Source organism: Poecilia latipinna, unplaced genomic scaffold (genome assembly GCF_001443285.1).
Source record: "Poecilia latipinna isolate Pla-1442-1.1 unplaced genomic scaffold, P_latipinna-1.0 Scaffold1227, whole genome shotgun sequence".
Lineage (NCBI taxonomy): Eukaryota > Metazoa > Chordata > Actinopteri > Cyprinodontiformes > Poeciliidae > Poecilia > Poecilia latipinna.
Genome location: NW_015113843.1, coordinates 140,757 through 157,798, shown reverse-complemented (window position 1 = coordinate 157,798; position 17,042 = coordinate 140,757). Strand labels below are relative to the sequence as shown.

Here is a 17,042-nt window from a genome sequence, read left to right as displayed (position 1 = left end):
CAATTTGCACAATGCCTGTTTTGTTTAGTTTTCTTCTTGGAAAAGTTATTAAAAACAAGTTTTTGTCTAAATTAAGGTGAATTCATGGTTCCTTTTTCCACATTATGTAACCAGTAGTGTTTATGATAAAAAATAAATAAATAATAATTATGTGGTCGGTATCGGTGATCGGGCCCTCATGGGTGATCGGTATCGGTATCGGCAGGAAAAAACCTGATCGGCACATCTCTACTGCACACCACTTAAACACTTGCCTGATAGAAAAGTCTCACATGATTAAACTAAATTTAAGAGCAGTAATTAACATATTTAAAGCCAACTAACTTAAATGTTTCAAGTGATTTTAAGACATTTTAAGGCCTTAATTTTAGATACATGAGTTTAAGACTTTTTAAGGTTGTGTGGACACCTTGTTAATATCTCTATATGAGGAATTCCCATTCTACTTCTGCAACACACATTGCACTGTTTTTTTTTTTTACAGTAATTATACAGTTGTTGATAAGGAAATTCAGCTCAGGCTATTTAATTCATAGTAAAAATGATTTACCTTCTGCTGCTTATCTAAACCAGATAACTTTTTTCTAAAGTTTGAATATTATGATTCAGTGAACCTGACCTAGTGGCAGTGTTTCAGCCTTTCCTCATAGCAGTCTAGCTTATGTAAAGAAGCTACTATAAATCAGCTTGTCATTATTATTGTTTGATGTTGACAGTTTTTCCACTTTTTAAAAAAATTCAAGTGAAGCCCCCTAACTAAATATTACCTAAGCTAAATATCTAATATGTTTATATGTTATAATTCTATATCAAAACATATATTTAATTAATAAAGTGTTCATATTTCAATGTACTTCAGCAAAATGAATATATAAATAAAAATATAAAAATTCCAACCTTTGGTGTGAAATGGGAAATTTTCTGAATTTTATTAGTGATGTCATTGAAACTGTAAAATATTTCTATAAATACCTATTGGGCAAACTGGGCTTATGCAGAACTCAAAGGTTCTGCATATCCCAGTTTCTGCATTGTCAGTGTGTTCCTGTTGGTTGTCTTTCAGGTCCGCCTCCTGTCTGTGGCTACTCAGCACTGTGATCTAGTGAGTGTGTGTTACCTTCTGAAGGAAGCTCGCATCACTGTGCCCCAGGAGCTATCGCTGTCCAATCCAGCCGTCCTGGCAGCACATGGTGGCAACACCAACCTGCTCAAAGAACTGCTGGATTCCATACCTGGTACGAGCAGAAATAGTTCAACAGCCATCACATATTTTATATTTTACTCCTCTCATTTTGAATTGAAAAATTCAGCAAATGTTACCCATATGTTGGTGTATCTAAAACTGCATGGATCTAAGCCAGGAGTGCCCAAAGTCGGTCCTCGAGTGCCGGCATCCTGCTTGTTTTAGTTCTCTCCCAGGTTTAACGCACCTGGATCAAATGATGGCTCATTAGCGGCCCAAGTAGAATACTGAAATGGTTGTTACTACCACCAGGGAGAGAACTAAAACGAATGTAAAAGATAAACAGCAAGAGATAGAAGGCAAGCTCTATCTACACACAGGTTATCTAGTCCTTTCCCTTGGAAGTGATTTCTCTCATGGGCGGAGGGAACAATCAGTTATCTTGCAGCAGAGACATTCTGTGAGAGTGGGTCAAACAGTCTGGAACACAGCAGTCAAAAGTTTTAACACAGACAGTAAGAGGCCAACACTTCTAAATAAAAATCACAATAATCTATAGTAACATAAGACGGCTATGGTAAGATCAATAATCTATACACATGTAAGAACGATAACATATAATATTTCCAACAGCTGCTGTGTAGTTTAGTGATACAAATCACACTTTATTTGACTAGTGTGCTAAAGACATGTATAACAAACACTGCTGTGCCATGCAGTCACAGCCAGACAGTTACCTAAAAAAGAGGTTATAAATAGTTCTTATCATCATTTTTACCACTAAATATAGTGATAAAATGCCAAGTCCATATTGCCCACTCCTGCTCTGTATGATGTCTACTTTAATTTTTTAGGTGTGTGGTTTAAAGCCATAACACAGACTTCTCTCTAAAACTACCAGGATATTTGTAACTGCAGGAATTTTGATGAGAATGTTCTGGTTTGAAGAAACATTTTAAACCAGCAAATCGCCTGCAGAGATCTCATCTGTACCAAAAAGTGTAACATCCCTAAATGAATGTTTTAGTGCAACTTTTACATCTTTATTCCTCCAGCAAGTGTATAAAGCCTGGAAAGGCCTGTTTTCTCTGCTCTAAATCCAGCTGTGTGGTGGATCTTATTTGAGCTATGTAGTCCAACTTTATATTTAAAGTTAATATTAGAATGATCATCTGAAACCTCCACACCAGCTGGCAGCCTCTTGGTTCAGACTGTGATTACAAAGCTCAACGTAGAAAATGGATATGATTGGTCAGCTTTACTGTCATTCTTGAAAAATCTCCTGAAGAGTTTACATTACAGGGTCTGCTGTAAAACTCCACAAGGCATACCAATCTCTGAGCTAAAATAGCTCTTTTTCTGCCTAGCAACAGAGCAGAATGCGTTTTGGTTGGATGAAAATTTGCTGTGTTGCCGACATAACTGCGTTAACAGTTATGTTGTTTTGTTTTTGGTTCTTTTAATATGTACATAAGTGATTAGTAAGTATAATATTTCTTGTTGTCTACCAATTAGGTGTGAGTCTGAAGAGAGATTTGGTGAACTGCCTGCTGGCCACAGCCTGTCAGCAGGGTCATCTGGATGTGGTGCGTCTGCTGGTCCACTGCTATGATGCAGATGTGAAGGACTTTGCTATCCACAGCGATGAGTTCGCTGTCCTCTGTGGACTGCCGCTGTATGCAGCTGCACAAGCCAGTAAGAAGACAGAACTATTCCAGGACACATTCAGCTCTGATAGCAAAACATGAAGAGAGTAACTTTCAGTTCCTGCTTTGTTTGTGGGTAATTACATTTGACATCCCAATCACAGTTCAAAAAGTATCCTACTGCTTCAACTGTGGCATTAAAACACCAACAGATGTTGTTAATTCTTCCTCTATAGGCAGCTGGCCCTGGTTGTGCTTTATCTGTATGCTTTCTGAAAATAGAATTATCTCTCTTCCTGGAGAGATAATAATAATGATAATAATACTAACAAACTTTTTAGGACACTCAAAGACGCTTTAGAAGGAAAGGAAAGCATAGAAGAAGAGCTACAAATTGAGATTGGGATTGTGGGTCCTAGGCCAGGTTGAACAGCTGGGATTTGAATAGTCATTTCAGAGACAGTTTGATACTTTAACATTAGCTTAGAGTAAACTTAATATTCATTTTAGCTTTAAATCCCTTTAACGTTTACCCTTCATCTCACTTTTCAAATAGTTTAGTTTACCAGACATGCATTGTATGAGAAAAAAACAACGGTAACAACTTAGTCACTACAGACTTTGGCACAGTTTAAACCAGCTCCATAGCCTGAGGAACTGTGAATATTCATAACCACAATGAGGCATAAGGTATGTCTGAACAAATGTGTCAAAAGAGTTCAGGGAAAAGATTCCCTGAAGTTTTCCCTGAAAGGTTTAGCTCTGGCTTTTCTTGTACATAGGATAAACTGCATGTTTTGTGTTTTAGGTAATGAGGAGATCGCTCACTTCTTGCTAGAAAATGGTGCTGAATTTTCATCCTACACCCTGATGGACTATCCGGATTTCAGCAAACGCCTCCTGAGACAGAAACTTGACGAAACGTCTGGTGCAAATGGAGTGGAGGTCTGAGTCTTAACTAGTACATGTGAGGTCTTCACAGGATAGACCTGTCTTTAATAAGAAAACATAAATGATGTCAGTTTAAATGTGTAATCTAGGTTTTTAGCTAATCACACCTTCCCATAGGCAGTGTTTCAGAATGAATGGCTAATAAATGAAGGATGTCCATGTAAAGAGTAGATTCACTTAAAGTGATGTTATTGCATATTTAGATTATGGGTTAGGGTCATTCAGGTATTCTGAAAACACTTCTGATTTCATTTTATACCTAAGAAAATCATCAGAGCTTTATTTATGGACCCAAAGCTTCCATTACAATCCTGCAAATTCAATTTAAATTCAAGAATACTTTATTTATCCCAAAGGGAAATGAAATGTTGTCATAACTCATCTTATCCAAGTATCTTCAAAGAGTTGTTGTGGATGGTGATGCTGTGTTCTCTTGCAGTCAGTCTCTTGCAGTCAGTCTTGCAGTGAAACTGAAGAGCCTCTGACTGAAGACTGTTGCTGTAAAACAGTCTCATGTCTGTCATGACATGCTAACAGTTCAGTATCCAGGCAGCAGAGACGCTGTTCCACAGTAACTAGAGTTCAGATTGGGCCTAAAAAAAACCAACCGGGCCTGAGCCCATTGACACTGTGACAAGCCCGATTCAGCACGGCTCATTAATTCTAGTTAGAGGCTTCAGCCCAAAGTAACCCTGACATCAGAGAGAAAAGCATGCTTGCTGCAGTCCATGAAACCAACGCAGGTGTTGTTGTTGTCAACTACCAGTTTAAGATACTTCCAGACCTTTGACTGTGCCTTCTGCTGGGTTAGCAGTGCAATTTTTTTTAATGTTTTTAGCTTTTGTTTAACATCTTCCAGCTCCATTATGTCACTTGTAGCAGGAGGAGTCAAGTGGAAATCACCTGGGATGTGTGATTGATAGGAGCAGAACGGTTCTGGGCCACATATACACTAGTTGTGCACTTGTTAGAGTCTATTAAATGCCTGCACCTTAGTTTCTTTCTTGCATCATCAGGGTAAGCTATGTACTCCTCTATTTAGACTATACCAAGTAGAAGAACACAGGTTTATATTGTACATTCTCATTTAGAATGTAGATATAAGCAGTGTAGGCTTATTAAAAATGTGCCACAGAAGCCTGAGGCCAACCGACCATCAAGTATTAAATTTGTCCACTTCTCTTTAAATGTCTGTATGGTGAGAGAAAGGCGTTGAAGTTGGGGATATAATCCTTTCTTACTCTTGGTGGATGGAAGAGATATTTTGAACTTCCTCCTTCTCTCTCTTCATGAAACTTCTTTTTTAGCTCCTCTGGGATTTGGGGTCATGGTTCAGGATTCGTTTGAGCTTTTGGGGTGCTAATTAGCCGCCCCTGTTGTAAAAACATATCTTGTTGCCATAGTTACACATCATACCAACTGTTTAAAAGTGGCATCCCACCCTACATCCAAAAACAATAAAATAAAGTTAGGAACCAAAGTCTAGAAAAAAAAATCAGAACTAACACAACAGAGCTGCACCAACATGCTACCACCATGAGGGGCAGCATGTTGGTGCATAAACATCAGATCCTAGAATTTGATGTTGGTTTTAATGTTAGCAGGACATTTTTTATGGCAAGGGGTTCCAAGATGTCTTATCATTGGCCATAGCTCTGAAATCATTCTTTGTGGGGATGAGTATGTGTCTGTTGGTGTCTGCAGAGTGTCCGTGTGTACTGGAGCGGCTTGCAGTTACCATATTTGGATCTGGACTGGTTCATGGACGTCTGCTCCCAAATCACCCACCTGGACTTGTCCTCCAACAGCCTGGGTGCTTTGCCCTCGGTGGTCCCCTGGGGCCTCATCCATCTCAGAACTCTGGATCTGTCTAACAACGCTCTTAAAGAGCTGCCGTTTGCTCAGAACTCCCAGGATGTCATCTGCTCCAGGTGTGGGACCAGATACGTCAGGACAGACAGAAATGTGTAGTTTAAAGGTTTACCTTTGTCTTTCTGTTATTTAGTTAATTAGTATTTCAGACATCAAGTCATTTTATTTTACCAAATAAGAACATTTCTCACAAGATTGTTGATATTTGGTTTTGCTGTAACGCAAAGATTAGAAGCTACTTTTCTATAGAACTGAAAGTATCAAAACAGTTTTTAAATTCAACGGAATAAATATTCTATATCAATATCTCAAACTTAATTTTTTTCTGTGGTTCAGGTTACAGATGGTGAATATATCTCAGAACCAGCTGAAGAGTTTACCAACTGGACTTCTCCATCTGGTCCACCTGCAGAAACTCTGTGCTGCCGATAACCAGCTCAGCACACTGTTTGACATCCCTGCCAGTATGTTCCATATCTGATTATGTGGCACACTTTGATGGCTCAATGCATATTATGAATGTTGCCATGTCTAAAACTGCAGTAGGCAACTTTTATAATCAATAAGTGTTTCACATGTTTCACTATGTCCTGATGGCATAAAAGGGGACAAATAATCTGTGGAAAAACAAGTTCCTCTGCCTCCTTGATTAAAAACTACTATTTCCACTGGCGTTTTATTTCACTTGCAACATGTCAAGGAAATAAATAAATCTTTGTAAGGTGAAACACTGAGTCAATCAAGAATTAATCAAAATGCATTTTGATTATTATTTTATTAAGAAATTAAGCAAAGAAAATGAGCAATGACTTCCTTGGCTAGTCCAGGAAAGTGAAGAAGAGATGAAGGCACATATCTTTTAATATCCACCAGCCCTCTTACAAAGAGGGGAGAAAAAGGGAGCATCCCACCAGTTTCAGTTTGCTTCACAACTCTGGTAAGACTGTGACCCTGGACGGTTCAAACCCAGTTCAGAAATACCATTTATTATGTTTCCTCAGTAAACTCAGGAAGCTGCCTCCAACATGAAGGGTGTTTTATAGATCAAATTCATTGATTGCTTGGTTGATTTTAAATAAAACTAAATTTTGTCATAACAAACAACACATTTTTCCAATGTTAGAAGTGAAATAATCTGTCGGTGGAACCAATATGTTTTCATCAATATTACGGAATTATTGACATAAAACAAGATCCTATATTTACTGAAAAGTTGGTACGTTTGCTTTTTTAACTTATTTCTAAGTTAAAAACAAAGACAATTCCACTAGAAACTAGACAAAAATAAGATTGTGTTATTGGAATGGTTTGTTTTCTAAATTAAAATGTCATGTTAATATTTTCTGAGAGCAGCTTTACTAGAACCTGGGCTTATAGCCATAGAGAATTTGAAGAAAATAACAAGAAAGATAAAGTTTATCCAAATACTGTGCATTTATCATGAAGCAATTCATATTCTACTGGCCATATAATGTTTCCTCCCAGCTTTTAACATTTTTGCAGAAAAACAAGACAATGATGTAAACTGCTTCATTTTGTTAGTGACAATTTTGATCTGCTTACAAGAAGTGAACTACAGAAATCACAATCCAAACTCGCCAACCATAACACCATTCAGTAAATTAGTCAATTATCATTCAGCTATATGTCAGTAATACATTACAATGTATATATAATATTACTCTTTATGTTTAAATTGTTTTTTTCCCCTATTTGATTAAATCTTGTTTTTGCTCTTCCAGCTGTGAACTGGATCGGTCTGCGTAAGCTGGAGGGACTGGATGTGTCTGGTAACTGTCTAACCAGCCTGCTCACTTCAGTTATGCACTGTTTAAAGTCCCTGCGCTGCCTTGATGTGAGCAGAAACAAACTGAACGCTTTCCCTGACCCCTGGGCCTGCCCATTGGTAAGAATTCAGGCTGCTTAAGAACAACTGTCTGATTCATTCTATTAAGAATTTGGATAAACATTAATTATTACTGGTTGTGGATTTTCGTGATCTATTATCATGACTAAAAGGAAAATGTCAAATGGTCTGACTCTTGGAGCATCTATTATAAGCTTAAGTCTTTATCTACGTTGCTGAAAGTTTAGTGCTTAAACTTTCAACTAACCAGATGACATTTAATTCCATTTTAGGAGACTGAATGTTAACATTATTATTATTATTACATTTTGAAGTGTATGCATGCAGGTTTTATAATTAGACATGCCAATATTTTGTAGGGCTGCAACTAATGATTATTTTAACAATCAGTTCTTCTGACGATAAATCGGATTTTAAAAATTGCCTTTTGCAGATTTTTCATTTCAACCCTTACACCTATGCAGCATTAGAAATACATAAGAACATGTGAATAAACTGTTATTGCATTTTAGGCATTTTATTGCCTAAAATACAATAACAGCATTCCTTTAGTGAATGCAAGATCGTTTATAGCAATGTATGGATCTGGAGTTCTTTTAACATTTACAGCAAAGGGTGCTGAATAGGTGTTTTTTTTTACTACAGAATTTGAACCAAGTGAAGATGAAATTGTCCCACTTGACAAGTTTTAGGCAATGAAATATTTATATTTTTTAAAGGTTTTATTGGCCCTACTGGCCTTTTTTGATAGTGAATTGACAAGAAAGTGAGAGAAAGAGGAAGACATGCGACAAAGGTCACCAGGCCTGGAATTGAACCTGCGACAGCCGTGTCGAGGACTAAGGCCTCCATATGTGGGTTGTACTTAACCCCTGTGCCACCACAACACCCCTAATGTGCAGAATGTGCCAAGTTTTTATTCGATTAAAATTAACTACCAGAATCATTGGTAAAATCAAAATCAACTTATAATTGTAAATTTTATGGATTCAAACAATTCATTTGACTTTGGTTTCCATCGCGCACACTGTAATCAAAGAAGAGTCACAGACGGGAAAACTATAATACACAGTTTTTCTGTTATGGTAATAGTAACAGCCTGTCCACTTATCTGACCCTTTCATGTAGAATCAATGCAAAGCGTCTTCCAATCAGATTGAGAATCTTCCAAACACCATATCCATCTTCTGGAGGACTCAGCTGCAGGAGGTGGACTTCTCTGACAACTGCCTCAAAGAGCTTCCTTCCTACATCTTTGAACTAGAGGTATGGACCATCATGTGGATTGTAACTGGACATTTAAGATTACTTGCAAATCTAAAATGAATTTTCTGTGACTAACATGACTGTGTATATTCTCAGTCATCTGAGTCATGACTACTGCAACCTGAACAACCAGAGTGCTATCTACCCACATTAAAATGAGCCATTATCATTTCAGTTCTATTAATCCAATATTAATCCTAAAAGGACATGAAATATTGTAAATCATATTTTCCAAGTGACTTCAAAGAGTTGTTGTGGATGCTGATGAGAGTGGACCAGGAGGATGTCACGTAGCAGTCTATATCACAGTGGCACTGGAGAAGGTTCTGACAGAAAGTCTTCAGTTGCTATGTGACAGTCTGATGAAGAGGATGTTATGGGTTCTCTGTAATTGTTCTTCATGAATTTTATTTCCCTGATTTATGCTGAATGTCTGTAAGAAGTATCTCCATGAGAGAAACTGATCCTCATGTGATCTGAAGCACAATCTGATTGTGGTGCAGTTTGTTCCTGTTAATTGTTGAAAAATTAGGAACTAGTTAATTCCTTTATTTTATTTAAATATCACTGAATTGTGACAAATTTTCTTGATACTAGTTTTGATATCAAATGAGGCTGTATGAGCTAGTATTCTTACCTACCTCATACTGTCTGTACATTCACATTCAGATCCACATTCACCTAGAAATGATTTAAAAATGACTCAAATCATAAATCAGTTATAACCGATAATTTTATAGCTTGTTATGGCTCATGGAACGGTCAGATGGCGGGGGGAACCGTGGAGGTGCAGGAGGAAGAGGGCTTGTCCTGTCAGACCATCAGACTGCTTCCTTTCTTTTATCCACCTTACTTTACAAATTATTCTTTATTTAACAAAAAAAATTATGAACGAAATATAAAATAAAAAACAAACTCTTCTGAGTCCGATATTTTGGGTTGCTTTACTGACCTTACAACCAGATGGGCCCTGCGACAGACTGGCGACCTGTCCTGGGTGACCCCGCCTCTCACCCGCAACGCTAGCTGGAGATAGGCACCAGTAACCCTCCTGACCCCACTAGGGAGAAGGGTGTACAGAAAATGGATGGATGGAGGAACAACCAGATGGTTGGATCTCTAACTTTGATATGCTATATAAAATCTTAGTTTGTTGTTGCTTCCTTTACCTTAAATACACTACAGAGTATTGGGTGGTTTCAGTTTGTTTGCATTCAGAAACCTTATGTGTAGCAGGAACTCTGTCAGCATCAATGTCCTAATGCCTCCTGCCTCCATCTGCTCTTCCCTTCAGGCTATCGTCTCATTAAAGCTGTGTGGGAATCTAATTGAAACGCTCCCGTCTGCTAATAAATGGAAGTGCTCGAAGCTCAAGACTCTGGATCTGTCCAGGAACCAGCTTGGCAGGTCGGTCCACATGCTCACCTGGAAACACTTCCTGTTTCACAGGCAGGCGGCTAAAATTAGTCTGGCGGGAATAACTGTTGATGTCAGTTGATATGAAACCAAAACGCAATGCCTCTGTGGTTTTGTTTTGCTCCATCTGAATAGTAAGGCTATATAAAATTTTATGTTGCGTTGAGTTTAGTTGTAATAATTACACTTTATAAAAACCATTTTCTTCAGCCCTCCTTTTAGTACAAGCTCGATCCAGCTGCTAGGTTTTCTGTGCAGCTTTATTCAACAAATGAGAATATCATTAAAGAGTTCACTGAATTCAGTGACTGACTGCAGTAAGTGAAACTTTACATACATTATTTCCAAACTGACTGATGTTTTCAAGCCTTTATTTCTTTTAGTTCTGCTTAAAGCTCATTGTAACAGCATATTTAACATTAGAATGCTGCATCAGACCAATACAAACACTTTTGTGTTGCAATTTATGTACAGATATGCTCTACACCTTGTAAACTACTGCTTGGCCGTTTTATTCTCACCCTCCTCTTCATCGCTTATTATAAGGTCAGAGCTTCTTTTTGACAGCGTGCCAAATATATTTATATCTTCTCTTGACCTTAGCACCCCGCCTTTTATGCGCAATATGGATGTGTGTGTGCTTTTTACAAGCTGGGGACTCTATTCCACAGAAGTCTGAACATGGCACACATTTAATATAGCTTGTACCTTTATCATGAGGCCAGTATGCCATCATGAAGATAAACCATCACAATCTAATGAGGGAAGTTCCATGCATGCTCTCATAATCTCATGATTTATTGCATATAAATGCTCGCTGTGTTCACGATGCAACCTAGAAGAATTCTCCAAGACAAATGATGTAATTTTTACTGCCATCTGACTTCTTTATATAACCAGGCTTAAAATACCTTATTTGATTCTATGTAAAAGTTGTCTAAATTATTATTTTCTATTTCTAAATATTTTTTTGGCTGTGGTGGCCTTCACTTGACAGCACTCCAACAGAAAGGGGGCTTAGAGAAGAAGGGGAGACATGTGGCAAAGAAACTGAGGACGGTATGCTGTGGTGGCGTAGGGGCTAAGCACAGCCCACATATGGAGGCCTCAGTCCTTGATGTGCCTGTCGCAGGTTTGATTCCTGGCCTGGCGACCTTTGCTGCATGTCTTCCCCCTCTTTCATTGTCCCCTTTCCTGTCAACTAACTGTCAAATAAAGGCCACTAGAGCCAATAAAGCCTTTAAAAAAAAACAACAAAAAAAAACGGAGGATGAGACTTGAAATCTGAACTTCTGCACATACGGCTCCCGCTCTGACACCACATCTATATTATTACTTTTTAAATGGACAAAATAGAGCTGTTTTCTTGTATTTCTTTCTCTTCTTTTCCTCCCCAGACATTCCACTTGTCTGGGGTACAGGCTGCTGCTGTACCTTGTAGTCACCATTTCCTGGTAACCTGGTGTGTTTCGCAGTCTCTTCTATGACTATTGAAAGGCCTCTGAAGCTTTTCAATGGTTCAGTGGTTCAACAACTGTTACTACGAGTTGCTGAATTTCTGCAACGAGTCATTATAACACCTAAAAACAGACAAGTTCCACTTTTATATGTAACAAGAGTGATCACTTCTTCTTTGCACGGTGACCTCCATTCCATGGAGTTCTTGGTTAACTCGCCGACGACAGTGATTGTTCTAAAGGTTCTATGTGGTTTTGTTTGGAGGCAATTTTGCTCATCTAGGCGAGCTTGTGAATATATATTTTATATATTTCAGGACGAGAGGGAATAATTTTCCAAAAATGCAATGATTTAACCAGAAATATCACAAACAAAACCAATCAGAAGCAACGCAACAGAGCTGCTCCAACCTGCTGCCACAATGGGGGTGCCATTGCTGACTTTTAAAAATATTCCTCAACCTAATTTCTGACTTATACATGCTATTTGACATTATTGTTAAATGTGAATTTTTTTATTTTTTTTATTTTGCTGATTATTATTTGCCTGCTTACTTTGGGTGACAAATCTGTCATCTTTTGAGTCAGCTGAGCTAATATTTTGAGATTGAGACATGTGTAGTGTGAATTATTAGGATGTTCTTAACCCTTGTGTTGTCTTGCTTGTCAAAAGTGACCCAGTAGCATGTTTAGCTGTAGAAAAAATACCCTAAATCAGTGGTTCTCAAACTTTTTCTCCTGGGCCCCCCTACTGGTTTCCAAACTATTTCTGGGCCCCCCTATGGCTTACAAATAGCTGTCTGGTTGAACGATGTGTGTGAGCGAAGCGGGTTGGATTCTTAGACACTCCCTGTTATACTCAGCCCCGGCTCCAGACGAACAAGGGGGGGAATCAACTTTTTGGGGGCAAAACGAATCGTAGCTGAACATAGACAACAACACCAGTAGCCTACAAGCTACTTGTTAAGGCTTAAGGTGTTGTATTGATATTAGCTAGCTAGTCATCTTTTAGCTATCATTACCTTCATCCAACAGCTTTACTCAACTCAGTCGGTTAGTTTGGGGGAAAAACTGTGAAAAGTTCTTTGTGTTTAGCTGGTTTGCTGCCATGATTCTAACACACCTGCGCTGCTCTGCACAGCAGCAGCAGGTCTCCTTCACTGCCGCACAGGTGGAAACCCAGCGCGAGCGTCGTAACGCTCATGTTGCGTTTAAAGGCGGCTCGGAAAAACAGGTTACAACATGTTAACGGATTAAACAACGGATTTAACTGCTGATAAAAGTGACAGAGGACACGGATATGGGAAGTGCGGAAGCCTCTACAGTTTCAAATTGACAGACGAATAACAGAGAGTTGACCATTCTCAGGTAAAAACCCAGCGCATACAGTGTTCATGTTTTTTTTGTTTGTTTTTTTTTTCATCCAGACAGCTTCCCGCGCCACCCCGGCAATGGCACGGCGTTCCCCCTAGGGGGCGCGCCCCACAGTTTGGGAACCTCTGCCCTAAACTATCTTTTTCCGACTTGAAATGTTATGACTTTTCCTAAATTGACCCCGTCATTAAAAATAGTGACACTTTGTTTTTGTTTATATTTCCATGTGGGCTGTACACCACTAGGGTCCAAGGATTGTCTTATGGGTCATTTTGGACCCGCGAATTATAAAACCATTTAAAAAACAGTTAGACCATTTAGAAAAAGAGTTCAACACACAAACGCTCTAATACATACACACACACACACCTGCACTCACCCACCCACACACACATACACACACGCGCGCGCACACACACGCACACACATGCACACACACACATCAAAGAAACTGGATTGATGTACAAATTGAACTTGTATTTGACCTGCACTTGCACTCTCAATCTGCATCTAACCCCTCACATCACACAAGTTCCCAAACACAACAAAAAATAATCTGACATAATAAAATCAAATTAGGTATAGAGGATATGAAGGTATGCTGAATCTGAGTACCACTAGTTGGTTCCTTGCTGAAGCCATGAGTCGACGTTTCACTAACAGGTGCTACGTTGTATGTTTGCACATACTGACCTACAGGGGATCTCCAGCATAAGAAGTTGAACATTTTATGTTGAACAAATTCTTGGACTGAAGATGTTCAACATAGGAGAGTCTTCATATGGTGAAGAACATCTTCAAGTTATAAAGATTTTCTTAAACATTATGTGTTGAATATTTTGTGTTCAATGTGGGATGTTCTTCATCTTATGTTCAACATAGGTTAGAAAGGATAGGATGATCTTTGGCTTATGCTGAAGATGTTCAAAACATCTTATAAGTTCAACACCTTATGTTGAACAGAAGACGTTCTTCATCTTGTATTGAGGATGTTCAGCAGAAGAACATCTTCATGAGATGAACATCATGTCATGAAGATGTTCTTCTTATGTTCAATACCTTATGCTGAACAGAAGATGTTCTTCATCTTGTGTTGAACATCTTATATAATTATGAGACATAACATAAGAGCTGATGTTAAATTGTTCACAAAATCAAGCTAAATTTTTTTTGTTGTGTTACGAGCAGGGGCGCTGCCAGGGATCTTGGGCCTCCTGAAAAAAAATTAAATTGGGCCCCCTCCTCCTACGTAGCTGCTCTTACAATTTCTTGAGTCTATGTGACCCATCAAAAGCATCATAATTTCAAAGGCTTGCAACTGCCTTGCTTTCTTTGGTCCAATACTGATAAGTACAATATTTACTGCTCATGAATTTTACATGCAAGAGTAAAATTCAGTCTGCATACAGTATGCAAGTAGGTTGCTTACATTTTTTTCTGTTCGTTTTAGCTTACTGAAATGTCTTTCCCCACGAGCAACAGTCATAGACAACTTGCAAAAAACACATAAAGCAATCCAGACTTCTCAAAAAATGCTATGTAGTTGCATTTTATTCAAGTTGCAGTTCATAACTTTAATAAAAAATATGTTTTCTCCATATTTGTTAAAGCTGTCACCATGTTGTAGCAGTTATAAGACAGATAATCTGGGAAAACGATCAATCTCCTCCCTGAACTACTATTGCTAGCTAAAGTAATGCACCGTTCTGACCAAAATCAACCAATCAGAACCAGTAGGACGCTCTTAGCGCTGTCAGTCAACCTCATTCACTCACTGCTAAATGTGCTAATGGTGGAGAAACAACTTATCATTACAGGACAATTGTTTATCTGCCATCACTGGTAGCTATGCTAACTACACTGAGCATTTACAACAGGCTATGCTAGCTACAGAATAGCACAGAGCAAGGCGGAGGAAGGATGGGCCACATGAGATTGTGATTGACAGCACTAAAACTCTCCTACATTTGATTAGTTGTTTCTAGAGAGTACTGGGAGACAGTATGGATCTTTCACAGATTACCTCTCATACCATACTGTCACAAGATAATGACAGTTTTAAAAACTATGTGGAAAAAAAATATTTTTTATAAAAGTTACATACTGCAGCTTTAATTTCACTTAGGAGAGAACAGGTCACGAGTGATTTGAGTTAGAGCTGCTGCTGACCAACTCATCTGTTAAGTGGCAAAAGGTACAAGTTCAATATATGAATATCTTATTATTATATCTTATTATCAGTAGACTGTAGCTAAGCTAATTATGCTAAATGGTTGATAATTTCACAGTCTACTCACCTCTCTTGGAGAAAAACTGAACTATAAATTGACACTCTTGCCTTTTTCTCTCCCTCTCTCTATTTATTTTATTTTATTTTTTTTGAAAACTTGACTTTATTACTTTTCTTAGCAGCATAGTAACTGCCACAGTCGTTCGTGTCTTCCACTGTCTGCAGCTGAACAGCTTCACAGTGAAGCGCTCCAAGCAGGAACGAACCATTTAACGCAGATAGGGGGGTTCAGGGCAAATATGGATGCGTGTTTTTTGGTCTGGGAGTGGGAACATTAATTTTTTACTGCTAAAAACAATCTTCAAAAATACAGTATGATTAATTTTGTAATTGACAGGGCCCCAATTTTTTTTAAATTTCTATGAAGAATGAATAAAAAAATAAATTGTGGAGGGCCCCCTGTTGGTCAGGGCCCCTAGAATTGTCATCACTTCCCCCCCTATACCGCTGGTTACGAGAGGTATTTTTATAATTCACTTCCTAAAAAAATATAAAGGAATGAACCGTTGACAAAAAAGTTCCAAATTGTTGACTTTTTTTCCCTTTCAGTATAATTCATTCAGAAGTAATAACTTCACATTTATATAATTACAATAATAAACATTTACTGTGTAAAGGAAAATTGCTACAACACTTGGTTTGTGGTGAAAAAAAATACTGTTGATTGTCTTTGTATTGTATATCAAATATACATGATAAAAAAATTCTTGAATTGAGTTGAATTGATAAATAACAGATCGTTTCATCATGCCAAATATATTTTGGATTCAAAATTTAATTAATTAGCTTTATTTTGGGGCTTTTGTTAGGGCGGGTCATTTTTGACCTGCAGGACAAGGGTAGTAAACAGAATGTTAAGACAACACGAGGGTTAACTGTCTGTAGTGCTGCTGAAGTTGAAGTGTACTTCTGACTTCATTGCAAATTCTATCTTTTAGAACTGAAGAGGGGCCCAAGTCCAGGAGGCTAGCCTTCCTGACAACATGGAACAGAAGAGATCCGGACCCAGGTAACGGTTGGTTTTAAGATCTTAAGGTCACTGTGTGTTAAGCGCTGGTCTTTGAGAATCAAATGCATTTTATCCTGGCTTTAATCTATGTAAATATGTCTGGAATTAGTTTTAAATGTCTCCATAGTTACTAAAATTGCAAAACTAGAGAAAAACTTTCTTGGCAGCAACATTTTACAGCAAAACTGCCCTCGAAAAAGCTTTGAAAATAAAATAGACACACAAAATAAGTTTGGTGTGCATTTTTTTTTGTCCAAGCAAAAGGTGCCAAAGTGTCCCCCAGATTTTTCCTTTCAATTTTCATATACATTTTTATTTAGTTTATAAAAATTTGCCTCTCAAATTCCAATTTGATCTGCATGTGTTGTAAACATCCCTTTGAAATAAACATACAAATTTATGTGTGAGCTATTTTTGTTTATTTGGGAAAATGGTCTGAAAGGAGATGTTATTAAAATTCAAGGTCAAATTTGTTTATTATGGAGTTATTCAATCTTATCTTCAGGCATCTGTGATCACACACCTGCTATTGTCCACATAAGCATTTTTTTGTGTCTGTAAAGATCATTTACTCAAGAGCTTTAGAATGCTACCCTGTGCTGTAAATACTTACATTCTCATTATAAAATGTTTCACTCCAACATATTTATCCATTGATATGCAGCAGAGATGTGTATTGTCCACTGTGTCTGAGCTGTGAGCTTTGACTCT

At 38.0% G+C, this 17,042-nt stretch overlaps 1 protein-coding gene across 1 annotated transcript in view; it reads left to right on the top strand.

Annotated features, from left to right (window-relative positions):
* Positions 1–17,042, top strand: part of lrrk1 (leucine-rich repeat kinase 1) — a 64,725-nt gene that overhangs the window by 19,061 nt on the left and 28,622 nt on the right. The window contains exons 4-12 of the mRNA XM_015054068.1: positions 1,064–1,235; positions 2,699–2,878; positions 3,638–3,774; positions 5,485–5,711; positions 5,989–6,116; positions 7,395–7,558; positions 8,648–8,785; positions 10,080–10,192; positions 16,261–16,331. Coding sequence (XP_014909554.1) covers positions 1,064–1,235; positions 2,699–2,878; positions 3,638–3,774; positions 5,485–5,711; positions 5,989–6,116; positions 7,395–7,558; positions 8,648–8,785; positions 10,080–10,192; positions 16,261–16,331 — 1,330 coding nt within the window. The remainder of the gene's footprint in view (positions 1–1,063; positions 1,236–2,698; positions 2,879–3,637; positions 3,775–5,484; positions 5,712–5,988; positions 6,117–7,394; positions 7,559–8,647; positions 8,786–10,079; positions 10,193–16,260; positions 16,332–17,042) is intronic.